General features: G+C 46.9%; 1 protein-coding gene across 4 annotated transcripts in view; it reads right to left on the bottom strand.

Moving 5' to 3' along the window:
• The window catches only part of ELF5 (E74 like ETS transcription factor 5), a 34,773-nt gene extending 19,987 nt beyond the window's left edge, over nt 1-14,786 (bottom strand). The window contains exons 1-2 of one of the 4 annotated variants that reach the window (XM_025356732.1): nt 14,659-14,786; nt 6,573-6,697 (exon numbers count right to left, since the gene is read on the bottom strand). In XM_025356732.1, coding sequence (XP_025212517.1) covers nt 6,573-6,693 — 121 coding nt within the window. In that variant the 5' untranslated portion in view covers nt 6,694-6,697; nt 14,659-14,786. Of the gene's footprint in view, nt 1-6,572; nt 6,698-12,491; nt 12,776-14,658 lie in introns of those variants that run through there. The other 3 variants (XM_025356730.1, XM_025356731.1, XM_025356729.1) reach the window with 3 other exon arrangements.
• Nucleotides 14,787-15,891: the final 1,105 nt, after the last annotated feature.

Genomic DNA, 15,891 nt, shown 5'->3' with positions numbered 1-15,891 from the left:
AATAATAATAATAATAAAAAAATCCAGACAAGTCCTTTGGCCATCTCTTCCAAATGGATTGTTGTCCCTAAGCCCTTCCTATATAAAGATCCTGGAACCCACACTGTTCATTTTCTTGGAGGCTCACTCAAAGCAAACATTTTGAGGGAAAATTTTAATTTTTTGTTTGTTTGTTTGTTTTGAGACAGGGTCTCACTCTGTCATCCGGGTTGGAGTGCAGTTGCTTGAACACGGCTCACTGCAGGCTCACCCTCCTGGGTTCAAGCAATCCTCCTGCCTCAGTCTCTTGAGTAGCTGGGACCACAGGTGTGCAGCACCATGCACGGCTAATTTTTTAATTTTGTAGAAATGGGGTCTCACCATGTTGCCCAGGCTGGTTGGTCTTGAACTCTTGGGTTCAGGCAATTCTCCTGCTTTAGCCTCCCAAATTGTTGGGATTTCAGGCATAAGCCACTGTGCCTGGTGTGATTTTTATATTACAACAAAATAGATATGCAGCAGAATGCAAAATCTGCAGGTTGTAAAAGAAGTTTGAGCTTAGAGCTTTCAGTTATTTCCCTCTGGAGCAGATCTTGATCTTTCTCCTCTGCTGACTGGGGAGCAGTGATAAGAAAGTTTATGAAGTTAGATGAACCTGCCAGCTACAGGAATTCTGTACAAGAATCCAATTCTTTTTCCCAGCCTCCATTCTAGGATTCTGCCAATGAGCCTCTTGGAGTGGAAGGGAGCTTCCCATAGAAGTCACAGGGTTGGGTGTGGCAACTGAGCCTGGGCTGTGGAGACGGACCTTCCTGATTTGAAATCTTGGCTCTTGGATGGATTAGCTGTGCAACTCTAACAAACTGTCCTAACCTCTCTGGACCTCAACTTCCTTCATTGGTAAAAATAAAAATAACAATAGTACCTATATCTTAGGAGGTTTGTTGTGAAAAGGAAATGATGCATGTAAAGAACTTAGCCCAGTATCTGAACGACAGTAAGTTTTCAGTATAAGTCACCTGTTATTGGTTATTATTTGGGGACTACATTTGTTCTCAGGGGAATGGGGCCTTCCTCAATCTAGCTGAGGAACAACTACAGTAAAGCAAGTTCAGGGCTTGGCTGGGACAAGACAGACAGTCTGGGTCAGAGGAGGCCCGAGTTAGACAACCTTGGACTGTAATTAGCATGATTTACTAGTACAGGGAGTTGGGAAAGTGTTTTGCCCGGGGCAGCACTGAAGAGAGGTGGTGAATGAACTGGGCAGTAGAGGCACCATCAATTGCTGCTTTGTCACTGAAAGGAAGGACTTTACGAGGGAAAACCTGAAGTGATAAATGGCTTTTAAGTTTCCTCCCAGAGCCAGTCCAACTCCATCCCATACCTCTTCCTGGCTTTCCAGCATAGCCTGTGGAAAGATTTAGACCACGAGATGGAAAAGTAAAGTCTAGTGCAGCATAGGAAACTGGATAGAGAAAAGAGGAGAAGGGCTGGCTGCAAAGTAGCCATGGCCTTGGGAGCCATGGAGTTAGGAAGGGGCCAAGAGAGCCAAGCCCTGAGCAGTCCTGGGGCCATGGTCACCCAGAAGGCTCAGGTGCATGTCGACTGGGCTAGAGGTGAGTCCTCCTGAGGTGTGGGCGCTGCCACAGGGCTCACCTCAGACTTTCAGATGATTTTGTATTTGTTGATCTGGTTTTGATTTAGAAGTTCTTAGATTTTTTCCTTTGTATCTGCTTTCAAACTTCTGTACATAAAACATGAAGCTTGCTTAGGAAAGCCCATGTGGGGATCCAAATGCCTCTTTCTCTGACCAGTGGGTTTTGCACCTTTCTTGCCTTACAAAAAGTGCTTTCTTCAAATAAAATCTCACATTGTGCAATAATATTATAGCTAACATATTTATCGAGCACTTAGGATGTGCTTGTCATCACGCTAAATGCTTTGTGCTTTCTCATGTTGTCCTCAACGCAATGCTGTGAAGTCCTATATCATGTCACCCATTTTACAAAGGGAGAAAGTAAGGTTCACAGGTGTGACCCTTTCCAAGCTCACATAACCCGTAAGTGGCAGAGCTAGGAATGGGTTATCTGGGTGTATTCTGGCTCCTGCAGCCCAGCCTCACTGTGCTCTACTGTCTTCAGAATTAAAGTGGAGGAGCACGCTTAGGGATGGAGGTGGAGACAGAAGGACCGAAGCCCCATCTTCTCAAATGTCACTTCCATTCCCTTCTCTGGTGGTCCCTGAGGAACATCTGGGAAACCCCCAAAGCCTCTCGGGAACCTCAGTTTAGAAACCTCTGCAGCTGACAAAGTATAAGCAAGATTCCAAAGCAAACGAGGCGCTGCATGTGTGCGTGGCACATTGGCTGTCAGGGGAGGGATGTGGGTCCATGGAGGTTAAGGAAAGAACTCCAGAAAGAAAGTAGCAGCAAGACCGGGGTACTCAATGACTACCGGAGGGTTGGCTACTGGAACTCGACTGGAGAAACCCATCTTTTAAAAATATCATATGCATGTGAACTACATGCAGCCTCCCCCCTCAACCAACCCTCCCGCCCACTTGGATACATTTTCCAGTAGTCATCATTCTTGACTTTGAAAAAGCCACAGGCAAGGCAGGGTGAGTTCATGAAGTTCTAGAGTATTTTGCAATCTGTGACTGTCCACCCTCCAGCCTGCAGTGCAGCCAAGTCCTGCTTCAAAGAACAGGTCAGAGTCCTTTGTGGCTACCACACCAGGGCACGGATTCCGCGGCGCTCTGCTCAAGCCATTTGAAGGGTTTTTGAGAACAGCTGGTTTTCCTAAATAGGCTGAGTGTTCCACCCTTCCTTCTCCCAGACATCATTTGTCTAGAAGGCACATCATTTTTTTTTTTTTTCTCCTTTTACTTCCCTACCCTCAGGTCTCAAATATCTAAGCTGCTAAAATTTCTGAACTGGGAAGCTTGAGATGGAGATCTGTTGTTATTTTTGTTCAATATGGACAAGGAAGAGAGGAGAGGGAAGGCTGTTTTTCTACCCAACAGGGAGTGGTGAGGAGTACTTGGCTAGGGAGAGCACTTCCCAAGTGCCAGGCGTGTGACTAAACACTTTGTACACAAAATCTCATTCAATCTCCCCAGCTCTAGGAGGCAGAGGAAAGCATATCTCAAAAAACTGGCTGCCGGTCACATGGCTGGTAAGCGGCAGTGCCTGCCCATGAACCTGGGTGAACGGGAAGCTGCCATTGGGACAATCTTTAGGAGGGCCCAGAATTCCAGACAGTATTTCCCAGGAGGTGGGTAAGGACCTCAGGGGAGGTGTCTCAGAGCCTGCTGGCCACGGAGCAGGGAAAGTTGGCTGAGCAGTGCCCAGGGGCAAAGCTGGCTGTCTCCTGACCCAGCCCTGGCAGAGGGGGCTTTTGCAGAAACTCCAGACAGATGCAACCTCTCTGGTGGCAACATCCTTGTTGAAAACAGACAGAAGGCTCCTCCTGCTATTCCTCCCACCTGTGGGATGTGGCGGCGAGCAGGGGCTATGAGGCTCACCTGGTGCCCAGGCAGCTCCAAGAGCGGTGTTCACTCCAGGTGAACATTTCGCACTTAACTTTGACCTTTTGGAGGTCAGAGATACTCAGCTTCCCCTGAAATCCCGAGGGCTGGTGGCTACCCGAAAGCCTGGGGGCTCCATCCCTCAGGGAGCCTTAGGAACCTGGGCCAGTCTTGAAGGATATTTTATTTTCACTGGCCGCATGCCTTAATGGGAATTTCTCTTCTCTCAATGGGTCGTGGGAAGAGAAGGCGTGTGTCTTCGATATTGCCTGATGCAGGAATCACAGAAGCTTCTGGAAGGAATCCTAGCAATGACCTGGTCTAACCTTTCATGATGCTGATGGAAATACAGAAGCCTCTGGCCAGAGAGCCGTGTCTGAGTATCTAAGACTTGGATGGATTTAAGGAACTCTGGCAACGCCACTGGTGATCACTTCTGTTAACTTCATTCTTTAAAATTGTGGTAAAATATACACAATATAACACTTAACCATTTTAACTCTTCTTAAGGGTCCAGTTCAGTGGCATTAAGTACATTCACATTGTTGTGCAGTCATCGGTGCTATTCACTTCCAGAACTTATTCATTATCCCAAACTGAAACTAATCCTTTTTTTTTTTTTTTTTTTTTGACATGGAGTCTCCCCCGTTGCTCAGGCTGGAGTGTAGTGGCACACTCACAGCTCACTGCAGCTTCAACCTTCTGAGCTCAAGGGATCCTCCTGCCTCAGCCTCCCGAGTAGCTGGGACTACAGGTGCGTGCCACCATGCCCAGCTAATTTTTGTATTTTTTCATAGAGACGGGGTTTCTCCACATTGCCCAGGATGGTCTCAAATTCCTGACCTCAGGTGATCTGCCTGCCTTGGCCTCCCAAAGTGCTGGGATTGCAGGCAGGAGCCACTGTGCCTGCTCCCTGACTCTTTTTTTTTTTTCTCTGTCACTCAGGCTGGCGTGCAGTGGCATGATTGCAGCTCACTGCAGCCTCAGTCTTCCGGGCTCAAGGGATCCTCCTGCCTCAGCCTCCCAAGTAGCTAGGACTACAGGCATGTGCCACCATGCCCAGCTAATTTTTAAACAATTTTTTATAGATACGAGGTCTCACTATGTTGCCCAGGCTGGTCTCCAATTCCTACGTTCAAGTGATAATCCTGCCTCGGCCTTCCAAAGTGCTAGGATTACAGGTGTGAGCCACCAAGTCCAGCTAATCCTTCAATTTTTTAAACACTTATGTGTGCTTACCAGGTACCAGACTGTGTCCTAAACACTTCCCATGTAATAACTCATTTCATTCGCATATGTGTCATTGTGTAGCACTGTGGTCATTCCCATTTTACAGATGAGAAAACTAACTGGGACATGAGAGGTTAAGATGACACAGCCAGTGTCAAAGCCAGACTTCCCATTTGGGACACACCAGGTCTTCACGACACAGAGCTGCTGCTTCACTGTCCAGGCCGTTGCCTGGGGCAGGTGGTTGTGGCCCGCCCCTCCCACTGCCACCCCAACGGCTTCCCAGCAGAATAGGCAGAAAGAAGGGGCTCCCACAATGGCAGGTCTGGCTTAAGTGAGGCCTGGCATTATGCATAGGTAGAGAGAGAGCCTGGAGCTGGGCCCCACCACTGTGGGACACATAGGGAGGGCAGGGCGACTTGAAAGTTTTCATTTTCCTCCTTCGGATTTAACCTGTTAACCAAATTTCAAGGGAAGGAGATGGAGTACATTTCTCATATCTTTCTGGGAAATAAGGTGCTTCTTACGCCTAAAGGAGAATTGTACAATGTATCTGTTCGATTCAAGTCCAAATGCAATGATCTAGACCTTACAGATGAGGGTAAGAGATTTCATATATGCGTGTGTGCGCGCACACGCGTGTGTGTGTGTGTCCTTGTAGGGTGGGGGCAGGTGTGGGATTCCATTATGTAGGTAAGTGCCTCAAGTCTGTGAGTGTGGCCTGGCCCCTGGCCCCAGAGGCAGGGGCTTCTGGTAGTGGACTTTTTGCAGTCCCTGGAGACATAGCCTCTTTTGCACACTGCCTGCCTCCGGATACTGAGTCTGGACTCCTACATGGGGTTAACACTCAGTGAGGACTGACAGCTTATTTGGCACTTGCAGGACCGCTGAGCAGTGCGTGCTTCTGTCGTGACAGCAGTCAGCCAGGTGTGCTGTGATGTGCGGTCACCCAAGCACCTCAGTGACAGAGGCCCTCAGAGGGTTTCGTGGGGCAAAGCTTGGCTGGCCTCCCTCCGGCATGGGATTTTCTCAAGGTCCCATGCTGCCTTCTCAGGTGGAGAAATCCCGGCTGACAGAGAGGAGGAAGGGTGGGGAGGGAGGCCTGGGAAACAGCGAGCGGCTCATATTTACTGAGCACTTGTTTTGTGCCAGGCTACATATTTACACCTTTTGGCTTCCTTAGTCCTTATAGTAACTCTCATCACCCCTGGTTTAGGGAAAAAGAAATAGAAGCTCAGAGAATAATGATATATTAATATCAATAACCACAGTGTGATATCAATTTTAAGATGGGTAAACTTGCATGGAGCTTAACTGTGAGGCCCAGGGCAAGTCACTTAGCCTCTCTGTATCTCAGTTTCTTCATTTATAAGACAGGGATAATAATTGTTCATCTCATCGGGCTTTGGCAAGGATGAGATGGTGCTTGGCACACAGCTCGTGTTCAGTAAATGTTGGCTAAAACCACCATGGTCAAGCAACCACAGCATACCAGGTCCTGGGCTAAGGGCTTTCTTTCTACTACATTGTTTAAATATCATAATAACTCTAAGAGATGTATGTTTTACTTGGTAGCAAAATGAGGCTCAGAGAGGTTAGCTGAGCCGCGCACGGCCGCAAGGCCACAGGACTAGGGAGTTTAGGCGTGAGGGTTCCAGCACCTTTTATCTGCAAGAGGTTGCCCTTCCTTCCATCCAGGAGCCCTCCAGCCCTCTGCCCTGAACTCTGGTGTTCTTAGGCCCCAGCACAGCCTTGTCTTCCACCTGAGGCCAGCACCACCTCCTGCCCTAGCCCATCCTGGCTGCGCTCAGATGGGCTCCTTCAAACGTACGTACCTGTCTGATGCTCAAAGGCAGGGTAGTACTCTTCATTGCTGAACAGATCAGTCCACGACATCAAGGGATCGCAGAAGGATGCATTCGGCAGGAAGGTGCTGTGTGTCACCGAGTCCAACATCACCCTGCAACAGCGGGAGAGGTCGTGAGGAGGCTGGGGTGAGGGACTCCTGAAGCCACACTGTGCAGGAGCCCCTAGCAGGGCGATACTTGGTTTTTAAAAATGATAACAAACATGTCACTCACTAGGAGCAGGCACCCTCTAATGTCACCTACAAGTGACATTATTCCATCCTTGCCACATCCTATTCCCATTTTAGATGAGAAAACTGAGGCAAAAGGGTTGAGACAATTGCCCAAGTGATATAACTGGGAAGTGGCAAAGAGGAGACTTGAGCATGGAGGCTCTGAATATGCAATACTGCCTCTTTATTTATGTTTCCTGTTTGCTCACATCTGACCCCTGAACTCTGACTTATGATGTTCAATAATATGCTTCTAGAAACAGGGTAAGATGCAGCCATAAAAAAGAACAAGATCATGCCCTGTGCAGCAACACGGATGCAGCTGGAGGCCATTATCCTAAGCAAATTAATCAGGAACAGAAAACCGTATACCTCATATTCTCACTTAGAAGGGGGCACTAAATGTTGAGTAGTCCTGGACATAAAGATGGGAACAACAGACACTGGGGACTACCAGAGGGAGGAGGCAGGGAAGGAGGCCAAGGCTGAAAAACTAACTACTGGCTACTACCCTTGGTACCTGGGTGATGAGATCAATAGCGCCTGAAACCTCAGCATTATGCAATACGCACAGGTAACAAACCTGCACACATACCCCTTGAATCTAAACTAAAAGTTGAAATGACAAAAATAAAATAAAATTGACTTTTTTTTAGGATGGAACCCCACTCTGTCGCCCAGGCTGAGTGCAGTGGTGCAATCTCAGCTCACTGCAACCTCTGCCTCCCAGGTTCAAGCGATCCTCCCACCTCAGCCTCCCAAGTAGCTGGGATCACAGGTGCCTGCCACCACGCCCAGCTAATTTTTGTATTTTTAGTAGAGATGGAGTTTCACCATGTTGGCCAGGCTGGTCTCGAACTCCTGACCTCAAGTGATCTCCCCTTCTTGGCCTCCCAAAGTGCTGGGATTACAGGTGTGAGCCACAGAAACTGGCTCCCCCCAAAAATAAATAAATAATAAAAACAAGGTAAGAATTACTGTGTATGATTAATCCATAATTCTGAAATCTGAAAGCTCTGAAAACTGAAAGGCAGTATGTGTGTGTGTGTGTGTGTGTTTGCTGCAATCTTATTTTCTAGCACAAAATAGTACTGAATTGATGTTATATAGTTTTATATACTGTTTTATATATACATACTCATACATACAACATATATATGTTATACAGTTTTATAAACTATGGTATCAGTTTTATTTATTGCACTGAGTGAATATTCTTATGATGCAGTGTGGAAATATTAATGTTTTGAGCAACCCTAAACCTGAGGGGTAATCTGTACTCCACTATATATATACTATCTCGCCTTCCTAATCTGTGAAGAATTCGGAATTCTGTAGCGTGTGTGGCCCAAGGTTTTGGACACGAGTGTGGACCCGCGCTCACTGCAACAAGCACTTTGGGCTTCATACTAAGTACTTTAGCACTTTAACTTCATTATTCCTGGTCTGCTCAGAACAACCACTCTGAGATAGGTACTGGCAAGCAGTTCCATTTCATAGAAGAGGGATGGAGGCTCTGCGATTCCGGATAACACATACAAAGCCAGCGAGACTGGGTGGCGGCTCAGGTGTGTCTGTTTAAAAAGCTCATGATTCTAATTGCTGTGCTCCAGTCCCCACCCACATTGGCGGCCGCAGGGAGCTCTGGGGAAGGGTGTGTGGTTGAGGCTGGAAGGAAGGCAGAAAAGAACAGGCCTGGGGCCCCCGCTTGCACACATTCTTGCCTGTGCCAGTCTCAACTTCACTGCTTCCCATATTCCCACATGCCACTCTCTGCTGAATCCCATCTCCCCACAATTCAGAAAAAATAATAATCTGTGTTTGACAGATGAAAAGAATCTGCTCACCCGAATTCTTTTTTCTGATTCTCGAAATAATGTTGAGATAGAGTAGTTCTTTCCTCATTTCGCGAAGGGAACATAGCAGCTCAAAATCACACCACTGGTAAGTGTCTTGCGATATTAAACACATGGAATTTTAAGATTGGCAGGAACGAATTCTTTATCTAGTCCAGTGTTTCCTAAACTTCAGTCATTTGCCTACGACTGTCATAAATTTCACTCAATCCATATACTACAAGCACTATTATTTATTTAAAATACTTTAAAAAATCATCAACTCCCTTTTTGTTTTAACATAAATATGGTAATTAAAAAGAAAACTTTATATCAGCACTATAAATTGAAAGTCGGGATTTTTTAAACATACATAAAAATAAATATTTAAGCATTTGAATAAAAATGGTGCATGCGCCACCTAAATCAGGGGTTAGCAAACTACATCCTACAGGCAAAATGCAGTCCCTCACCTATTTTTGTAAAGTCTGCAGTTAAAAATAATTTTACTGCTGGGCACAGTGGTTTACGACTGTAATCCTGGCACTTTGGGAGGCTGAGGCGGGTGGATCACCTGAGGTCAGGAGTTCAAGACCAGTCTTGCCAACATGGTGAAACCCCATCTCTACTAAAAATACAAACATTAGCTGGGCGTGGTGGCGCATGCCTGCAATCCCAGCTACTCGGAAGAGTGAGACAGGAGAATTGCTTGAACCCAGGAGGCAGAGGTTGTAGTGAGCTGAGATTGTGCCACTGCACTCCAGCCTGAGCGACAGAGCAAGACTACGTCTCACAAAAAAATAAAAAATAAAAAAATTCACATTTTTAAGTGGTTACATTTTAAGTGGTTATATAAATATTTACATCATATCCTTTATTTTGCCTTTTGGCTTGCTAATCCTAAAATACCTGGCCCTTTAAGAAAAAGTTTGCAACCCCTAACCAGATTCATCTGGCATATTGCCAGTTGATGCGAGTACCACGAGTACCACGTGTTGGAAAATACTGAGTCCAATTTCCCTCCTCACCTCTACCATTTTACAATTGAGGAAGCTGAGACTCAGGGAATTTGTGTAACTAGCTCAAGGTCACATAGCTAATGGATGCCAGAGTTAAGTGGCAGGGAGGTCCTTAGTTTTCTGACTCTCAGCCCATCTGCTTCTCTTTCTGAAAACACAGTTGAGCCCAAGGCACACTTATATAGCAAATCGAACCTCAATACTAATAGGGGCAGGACTGTGTGATTCTGAAACCAAAGGTCAATTCTTTACAGATGCTTGAAAATCTCCAATCAACATCATCATCATCATCATCATCATCAAATGTGCATGAGAGGCCAGGTGCGATGGTTCATGCCTGTAATCCCAGCACTTTGGAAGGCCAAGGTGGGTGGTTCACTTGAGGTCAGGAGTTCGAGACCAGCCTGGCCAACATGGCGAAACCCTATCTCCACTAAAAATACAACAATTAGCTGGGCATGGTGGTGCACACCTGTAATCCCAGTTTCTCAGGAGGCTGAGGCATGTGAATTACTCGCACCTGGGAGGCAGAGGTTGCAGTGAGCTGAGATCGTGCCACTGCACTCCAGCCTGGGTGATAGAGCAAGACTCTGTCTCAAAACGACAACAACAACAACAACAACAACATGTGCATGAGAACTCCTCTCCAGATGTAAATATATAACCGAGTTTGAATTCTGACAGGCACCTTTTCTGGGCCATCACCTGGGAGTTTCCAGACCCTGCTGGGAAGTCTCTTCTCTGATGCCTGGAGAGGGTTAATGTGCTCTGCAGATTATCGTGGGCATGGATCTCCTCCTGGGAGCCCAATCAAACAGATGTCAAGCCTGCATGGGTTTGGGCTGTGATTTTCCCACGGATTGGCTGGTTTTATATGCTGAATGTGGGGGCCAGGGAGGGGGTAGGATGCTGAGGGATGGGGTGAGAGGTTATGAGGAAGGGAAGGGCCCCAGGAGCTGAAAGCCACTTCTGCTTTCTGGACTGGACTTCATAAAATTTCCTTTAAGTGAGGGGCTGAAGACAAATATATCCCTTTTCTTCTGGGCCAGAAGGCTCAGAAAACTAAAGAAGAGGATGGCAGGCCTGTGATATGGCCTCACTGGGCTGGGAGAAAGGAGAGGTGAATTCCACATGGAAGAAAACAGAAAATAGTCCCCAGGTCTTCAATGTCGAATAAAGAATCCACCAAATACAAAATGTGACAGTGGAAATGAGATCTTCCTCATCTCTGCCTGACTAATTGCTCTCAAAGGTCATTTGGTATTTAAAAAAAAAAAAGGTCATTTGGTAAATTGAATGGAATTATATAAAAACTAGAAATATTCTTTGATCAATAGGATTTTTACCTCCTTTAATATTGTTATTCTTTCTCCTCTTTACACCGGCCCACTCACTTGATCTGTAATCTCTCTAGTGCTCTGTGTTACACAACGCTGTATCTGATTCCCTTTGGTAATTCCTTCTAAGGCAAATTATATCCATTAAGTTTTTGTTAAGGGCCTTCTCAGATGTAAAACATGCTATTTTTCTTCTGTAATTATTTCTTGCTTTTGGAAAAATATCTCTCATAAAAGTAGAAAAAGGTGTTTTTTTGTTTGTTTGTTTTTTTTCCTATTACAGTAGGAGCGGGTGTTATTAACTCTGGGCTCTCCACAAAAGACCTTGGTTACTTAGCCAGCAGGCAGTAGGTGTGAGAGTTCAGGAATAATGGCTGCTTTGTATTCAGCAGCCTCTCTTCTCTAGGCCCTCTAAGGTCTTTGCAATAATTGAACATTTTAGCTCTTAATGGAGGTAGAGCAGGATGGGTGGGAAAAGGCAGGTGGTCGGAGCCTCTTTTCTCAGCAGTAACACTGAGGCCCAGGGATATGCGAACGCAGGTCTGAGGTTAGGCCAGGCCTGCTCAAGGGGGGTGATATTGCCCCCCTCTTTAGGGGACAAAAATGGGTTCTTGGGGGTCAAAAAACTGAGATATTAATTACAGTGTTTTTTCACACTCCAAAGGTCTACAGTAGACGTATAGTGTATCTCTGATATTCACATTTCTGGTGGGGAGATGATTAAGAAAAAAATGACCTGAAAAGGGTTCTTCGGAGAAGTGATAAAGAAAAAAGGTGGAGAAGCGCTGTGATAGATCAACCTAGTGTCAGCGTCAGGACGGACAGCGATCTCCTGGGAGGTCTCTGGGCCTGCTGTTCTGGACACACTTTTCATTTTGTGAGGGACTAGCTGGCTCCTCATGGAAGAAGCCCTGGGCCTGGAGTGACGATTTTGCCTCTTGCCCCTCTCCAAATCTCAGTTCTTCAACTACTAAATAAGAACACAGATAAGACGGCCCCCAAGGTCTGCCCTAACTCTGTGACTTTCTGCAGACATCCATCTGATTGAGCCAACACATGCAAACCTGGGCACGCCCACACAAATGCATACACATTGATTATATGGGGATTTTTTTGGTCAAGCAAGTCCACCAAATTGGAGGAAAATCCAACCGCTACACACACAGACTGAACTTTTAGTGCTGAAAAAGCCCCCTGATTTCCTCTTCTCCCTTTTCTCCTGTGCCCACTGCCTTCTACCCCAGTAGGATGTAGATACCTCAGGACAGCTGGACATTCTTTGCCCAGGCTAGCTGGGTACCCTACACACTCTGGACCCTCACTCACTGCCCACCAATAGATCAATGGAAGTTGGAATCGGTTTTCCCCAAATGTAGTCATCGTGCTAGCTGCCTAGTAAGTAGGAAAGGCTCAAGAATGATTAACACAAGGTGGAGGAATCAGGTGGGCTCACTTCACACGTGAGAAAGTGGGCTGCAGGTACCTGTGGGAGTGAGGCAGCGATGGCATGGAAGCTGAGGTCCCCGGATGCCTCCAGTGGCTTCTGAACCCTTCTCAGAGCCGGCTCATACACCAAATGCACACAGAGAGCGTCCACCCAGTCGGAGGCACAGGCCTGTGGGCTTCTCAGCGTTACACAAATCAGAGGCAGCAATAACAGGTGTGGCGCCATGGCCTGAACAACCTGGCACCCCTGCTCAGCCTCCCAGAGAGAGGGGAAGGAGCAAACCACTCAGCCTTGGCCAGTTTGCCAGAGGAGGAAAATTCCTTCCTGACTCTGGTGGTGATCATCAACTTCACTCTGGGCATGTGATGAAAAATGGACCCAATTAAGCGTCTACACATTGGCAGTTTACGGGCCAAATCGTCACTGGGGGCAGAAAAAGGCCATAGGGTGCAAAATATAGAAAAAAAGGGGCCAAGAAAGGGCTTCCTCAATCCCACCCTCTGAGTGGTCTCATCGGGAAGAAAATTGGTTTTCCTTCCCCAAAGCCTCAGTGACACCCAAATATCCACTCTGTCCTAAGCCTTGTGAGCAAGGGAGGGTCGATTTCCCAGCCCTTGGACCTCCCTAAGAAGGGGCCCATTGAGGAGAACCCAGTGGAGTATTTCAACACTTACTGCTAAAGAAAGATTGAGGATTGGGTGCTTGTGTGTTTGTTCTTCTGGGAGGAACCCCAGCAGCTGTGAGAACCAATTTGCTGACCTCTTGTTAAGTGATTTCTCATCTTTCTTTAGCTTGCATAGCGAGTTTGCATGTTTGTTTGTTTATAGCTGTTTTTCTGTTTATAGCTGTTTTTCTGAAGGTGCAGTGAAGATCCAAAAAGGTATGCCATGTAGTTTGCTGTGGGCTTCGATGCAAAGCTTATCAGTTTTGGATTAAATACATCAGGGGTTAAATCCTACCTCTGCTGCCGCGAATGTGGGGCACATTTACTACCCAGCCTGCTGAAATTCTTAAGCTTTTTTTTTTTCATATAGATGTAGTATATAAATATTCATGCCCCTCTTTGACCTCCGGTTTCTTCATCTTTAAAATAGGGATTTTTTTTTTTTTTTTTTTTTAAATAATGCAATCCAGTATATGCAAAGGACGGGGCATAACACATATATTCAATCCTGTTTTAGAGGGAAAAATCAGCCATCAACAATGTATGTAAAAATTTGCCACTCTGGTGACTTCTGAAAAAGGAGAACGACCAAACTGAAAACTCTGGCCCGAGAATACCTTAGATTATCAAAAACAGTGTCACAGAGAACACGAAGACAAAAGAATCAAGCGTTCACTTGGACGGGCAAACCACCCCTTTCCCTGGGTCTCTGAACTAGACTGAAACACAGAGCTGCCTCCCTAAGTCATCTAGCCTTTCTGGCCTCAGTTTCCTCATCTGTAACATGAAGCGATTGCACCTAATGATGTCTGACACACTTTCGGGCGTACAAAAGACTCATCCATCCACACGCGGGCCCGGCTTCAGCCTGAGGCGAGAGCTTGTGCTACCTGCGGCTGTCAGCAGGGGGCACCCCCACAGAAATCCCACACACTGCAGAGTCTGACAAGGCCTGAGAACACAGTGGAAAAACCCTAACCATTGCTTTTCTGGAAGCATTCTCTTCTGGGGAGATGTCAGAGGGCAAATGGGTTTCTTTTAAAACTATTTTGTACAAATTCCTGAAAATGCCCCATACTATAATAAGGCAGTTCCCTGTATCGAGGGGTGGGGGACCGTGGGCAGGCCGGTGGGGAAAGGAATTCAGTCAGGAGAGAAGGGTAGGTGGGGGCTTTCCTTGAAGCTGAATATTTTTCTGTGTAAAATCCAGCTTCTCTTCCTAAAGAAGCTTTAGGGTGGATAGAGAACTGAGTGCCTGGGCACGTTCTCTTAATTCCCCTTGGTTCAGCTAAGAGATCCTGAGGGAGTGGGGGCTGTGAGGAGGGTGGGTGGCCGCACGGCCTGCGGAGGCAAACAGGTCTCTCTCAGGCAAGCCATCACATCTGTGTCAAACAGCTCCCGGGAGGCCCTGGAACTGCACCCAGCGCAGGTGCCGGCCCTGGAGCTGCAGATGGACGAGCAGACCCAGGCCCCAGGCCGAGCCTCTGAGACCTGACACCCCTTACGATTCATCCAAAAAAGCAAAGAAAAGGCGCTTACGTGAGGGCAGCGGTGGCTAGGTCCAAAGAAGAGGCTTTCAAGGCAAGAGAAGGCAGGCGCTCCCAGCACCAGCGTACAGTGGAAATAAAGCACCTGTAGCCTTGTGATATAAGTGACACCTACAGACAGGTCCGTTTGGTTTTTCAGGTTTATGCACAGCCCCTTTGATGACGGTGACATACAGTGTGACACGGCTCCTTGGAAGGGGGGGAAATGGTTCTCATATGCAGAAAGTTTACCTTTATCCTGCTTTTGTGCCAACTCACCCCTGCCCTGCAACCCCCCACTCCCAGCCTAGGGGACTCAGTAAACAAGCAGAAAATTCTTGTCCCTGGGAGCTGTGCGGGATCGTGCGTTTGCTGATGAATTTTCCTCTGTGCAAGCTGGAGGGGAAACGCAGTTTCCACCCTGGTGCCGGTCTACACTGCCTCTCTCCCAGGCTGCCTGAGCGCAGTGCTTTTGTAAGATCATGTCTTTCTCCGTTTTTCCCATGTGGTGAGAAGGAAGAGCATTATAGGGCCGGTGTTAAGACCTTAGGTTTTGTAGCTAGTTGCCTTTGGATTCAAATTCTGCGTCCATCATTTCCTAACTGTGCTACCTAGAAAAATGTAGCTAACATCCCTGGGCTTCATGAGTCTAATGTAAGTGATGGGGCCTCTCCTCATGGCTACTATGAGATTCAGAGGAGGCCAGGCAAGCCCTCCATTCGCTATGATGACTGCAGCATTTTCCTTGATAGGGCACGTTCACCAGGACTCCCCGTTGCTATTTCTTCCAACCTACACCTTCCAACCAGGTGAAGGGAATAGGCAGCTTGGAGAACTACTTTAGGGCCTTTTCTTCCACTTTTTCTCCCTAAGCCCCATCAGGGCATCAGACACATTAACTTATTAAACTTCTAACACTTGGATGTAATGAGCGGTGCAGCAGCTTCCTCCCTTTCCCCTCCTCTGTTTCACAGACAGAGAAATGAAGAGGCTTAGTGGCCCAGTCAGGTGTCCAAAGCTAATAGGCCAGGGGGCCTGTTGTGGATGCCAGCTCTCAGGTGTCTCGCTGAGAACTGACTGCTTTTTAGTACTTCTCGGTGACAACGGAAACTGCCTAATTTAGGCTGTGAAGCAGTGTCCCAGGTCATCTATGAGACAGGTATTTATAATCCTGTGCCTTTTTGCATTCTGCTTCTAGCCATCTGGGCAGCTGCGATGTTGTATTCAAATGGCAGACTCCAAGTTT

The sequence above is a fragment of the Theropithecus gelada genome, chromosome 14, assembly GCF_003255815.1.
Source record: "Theropithecus gelada isolate Dixy chromosome 14, Tgel_1.0, whole genome shotgun sequence".
In the NCBI taxonomy this organism is placed as follows: domain Eukaryota; kingdom Metazoa; phylum Chordata; class Mammalia; order Primates; family Cercopithecidae; genus Theropithecus; species Theropithecus gelada.
This window is presented reverse-complemented; position numbering and strand designations above follow the sequence as displayed.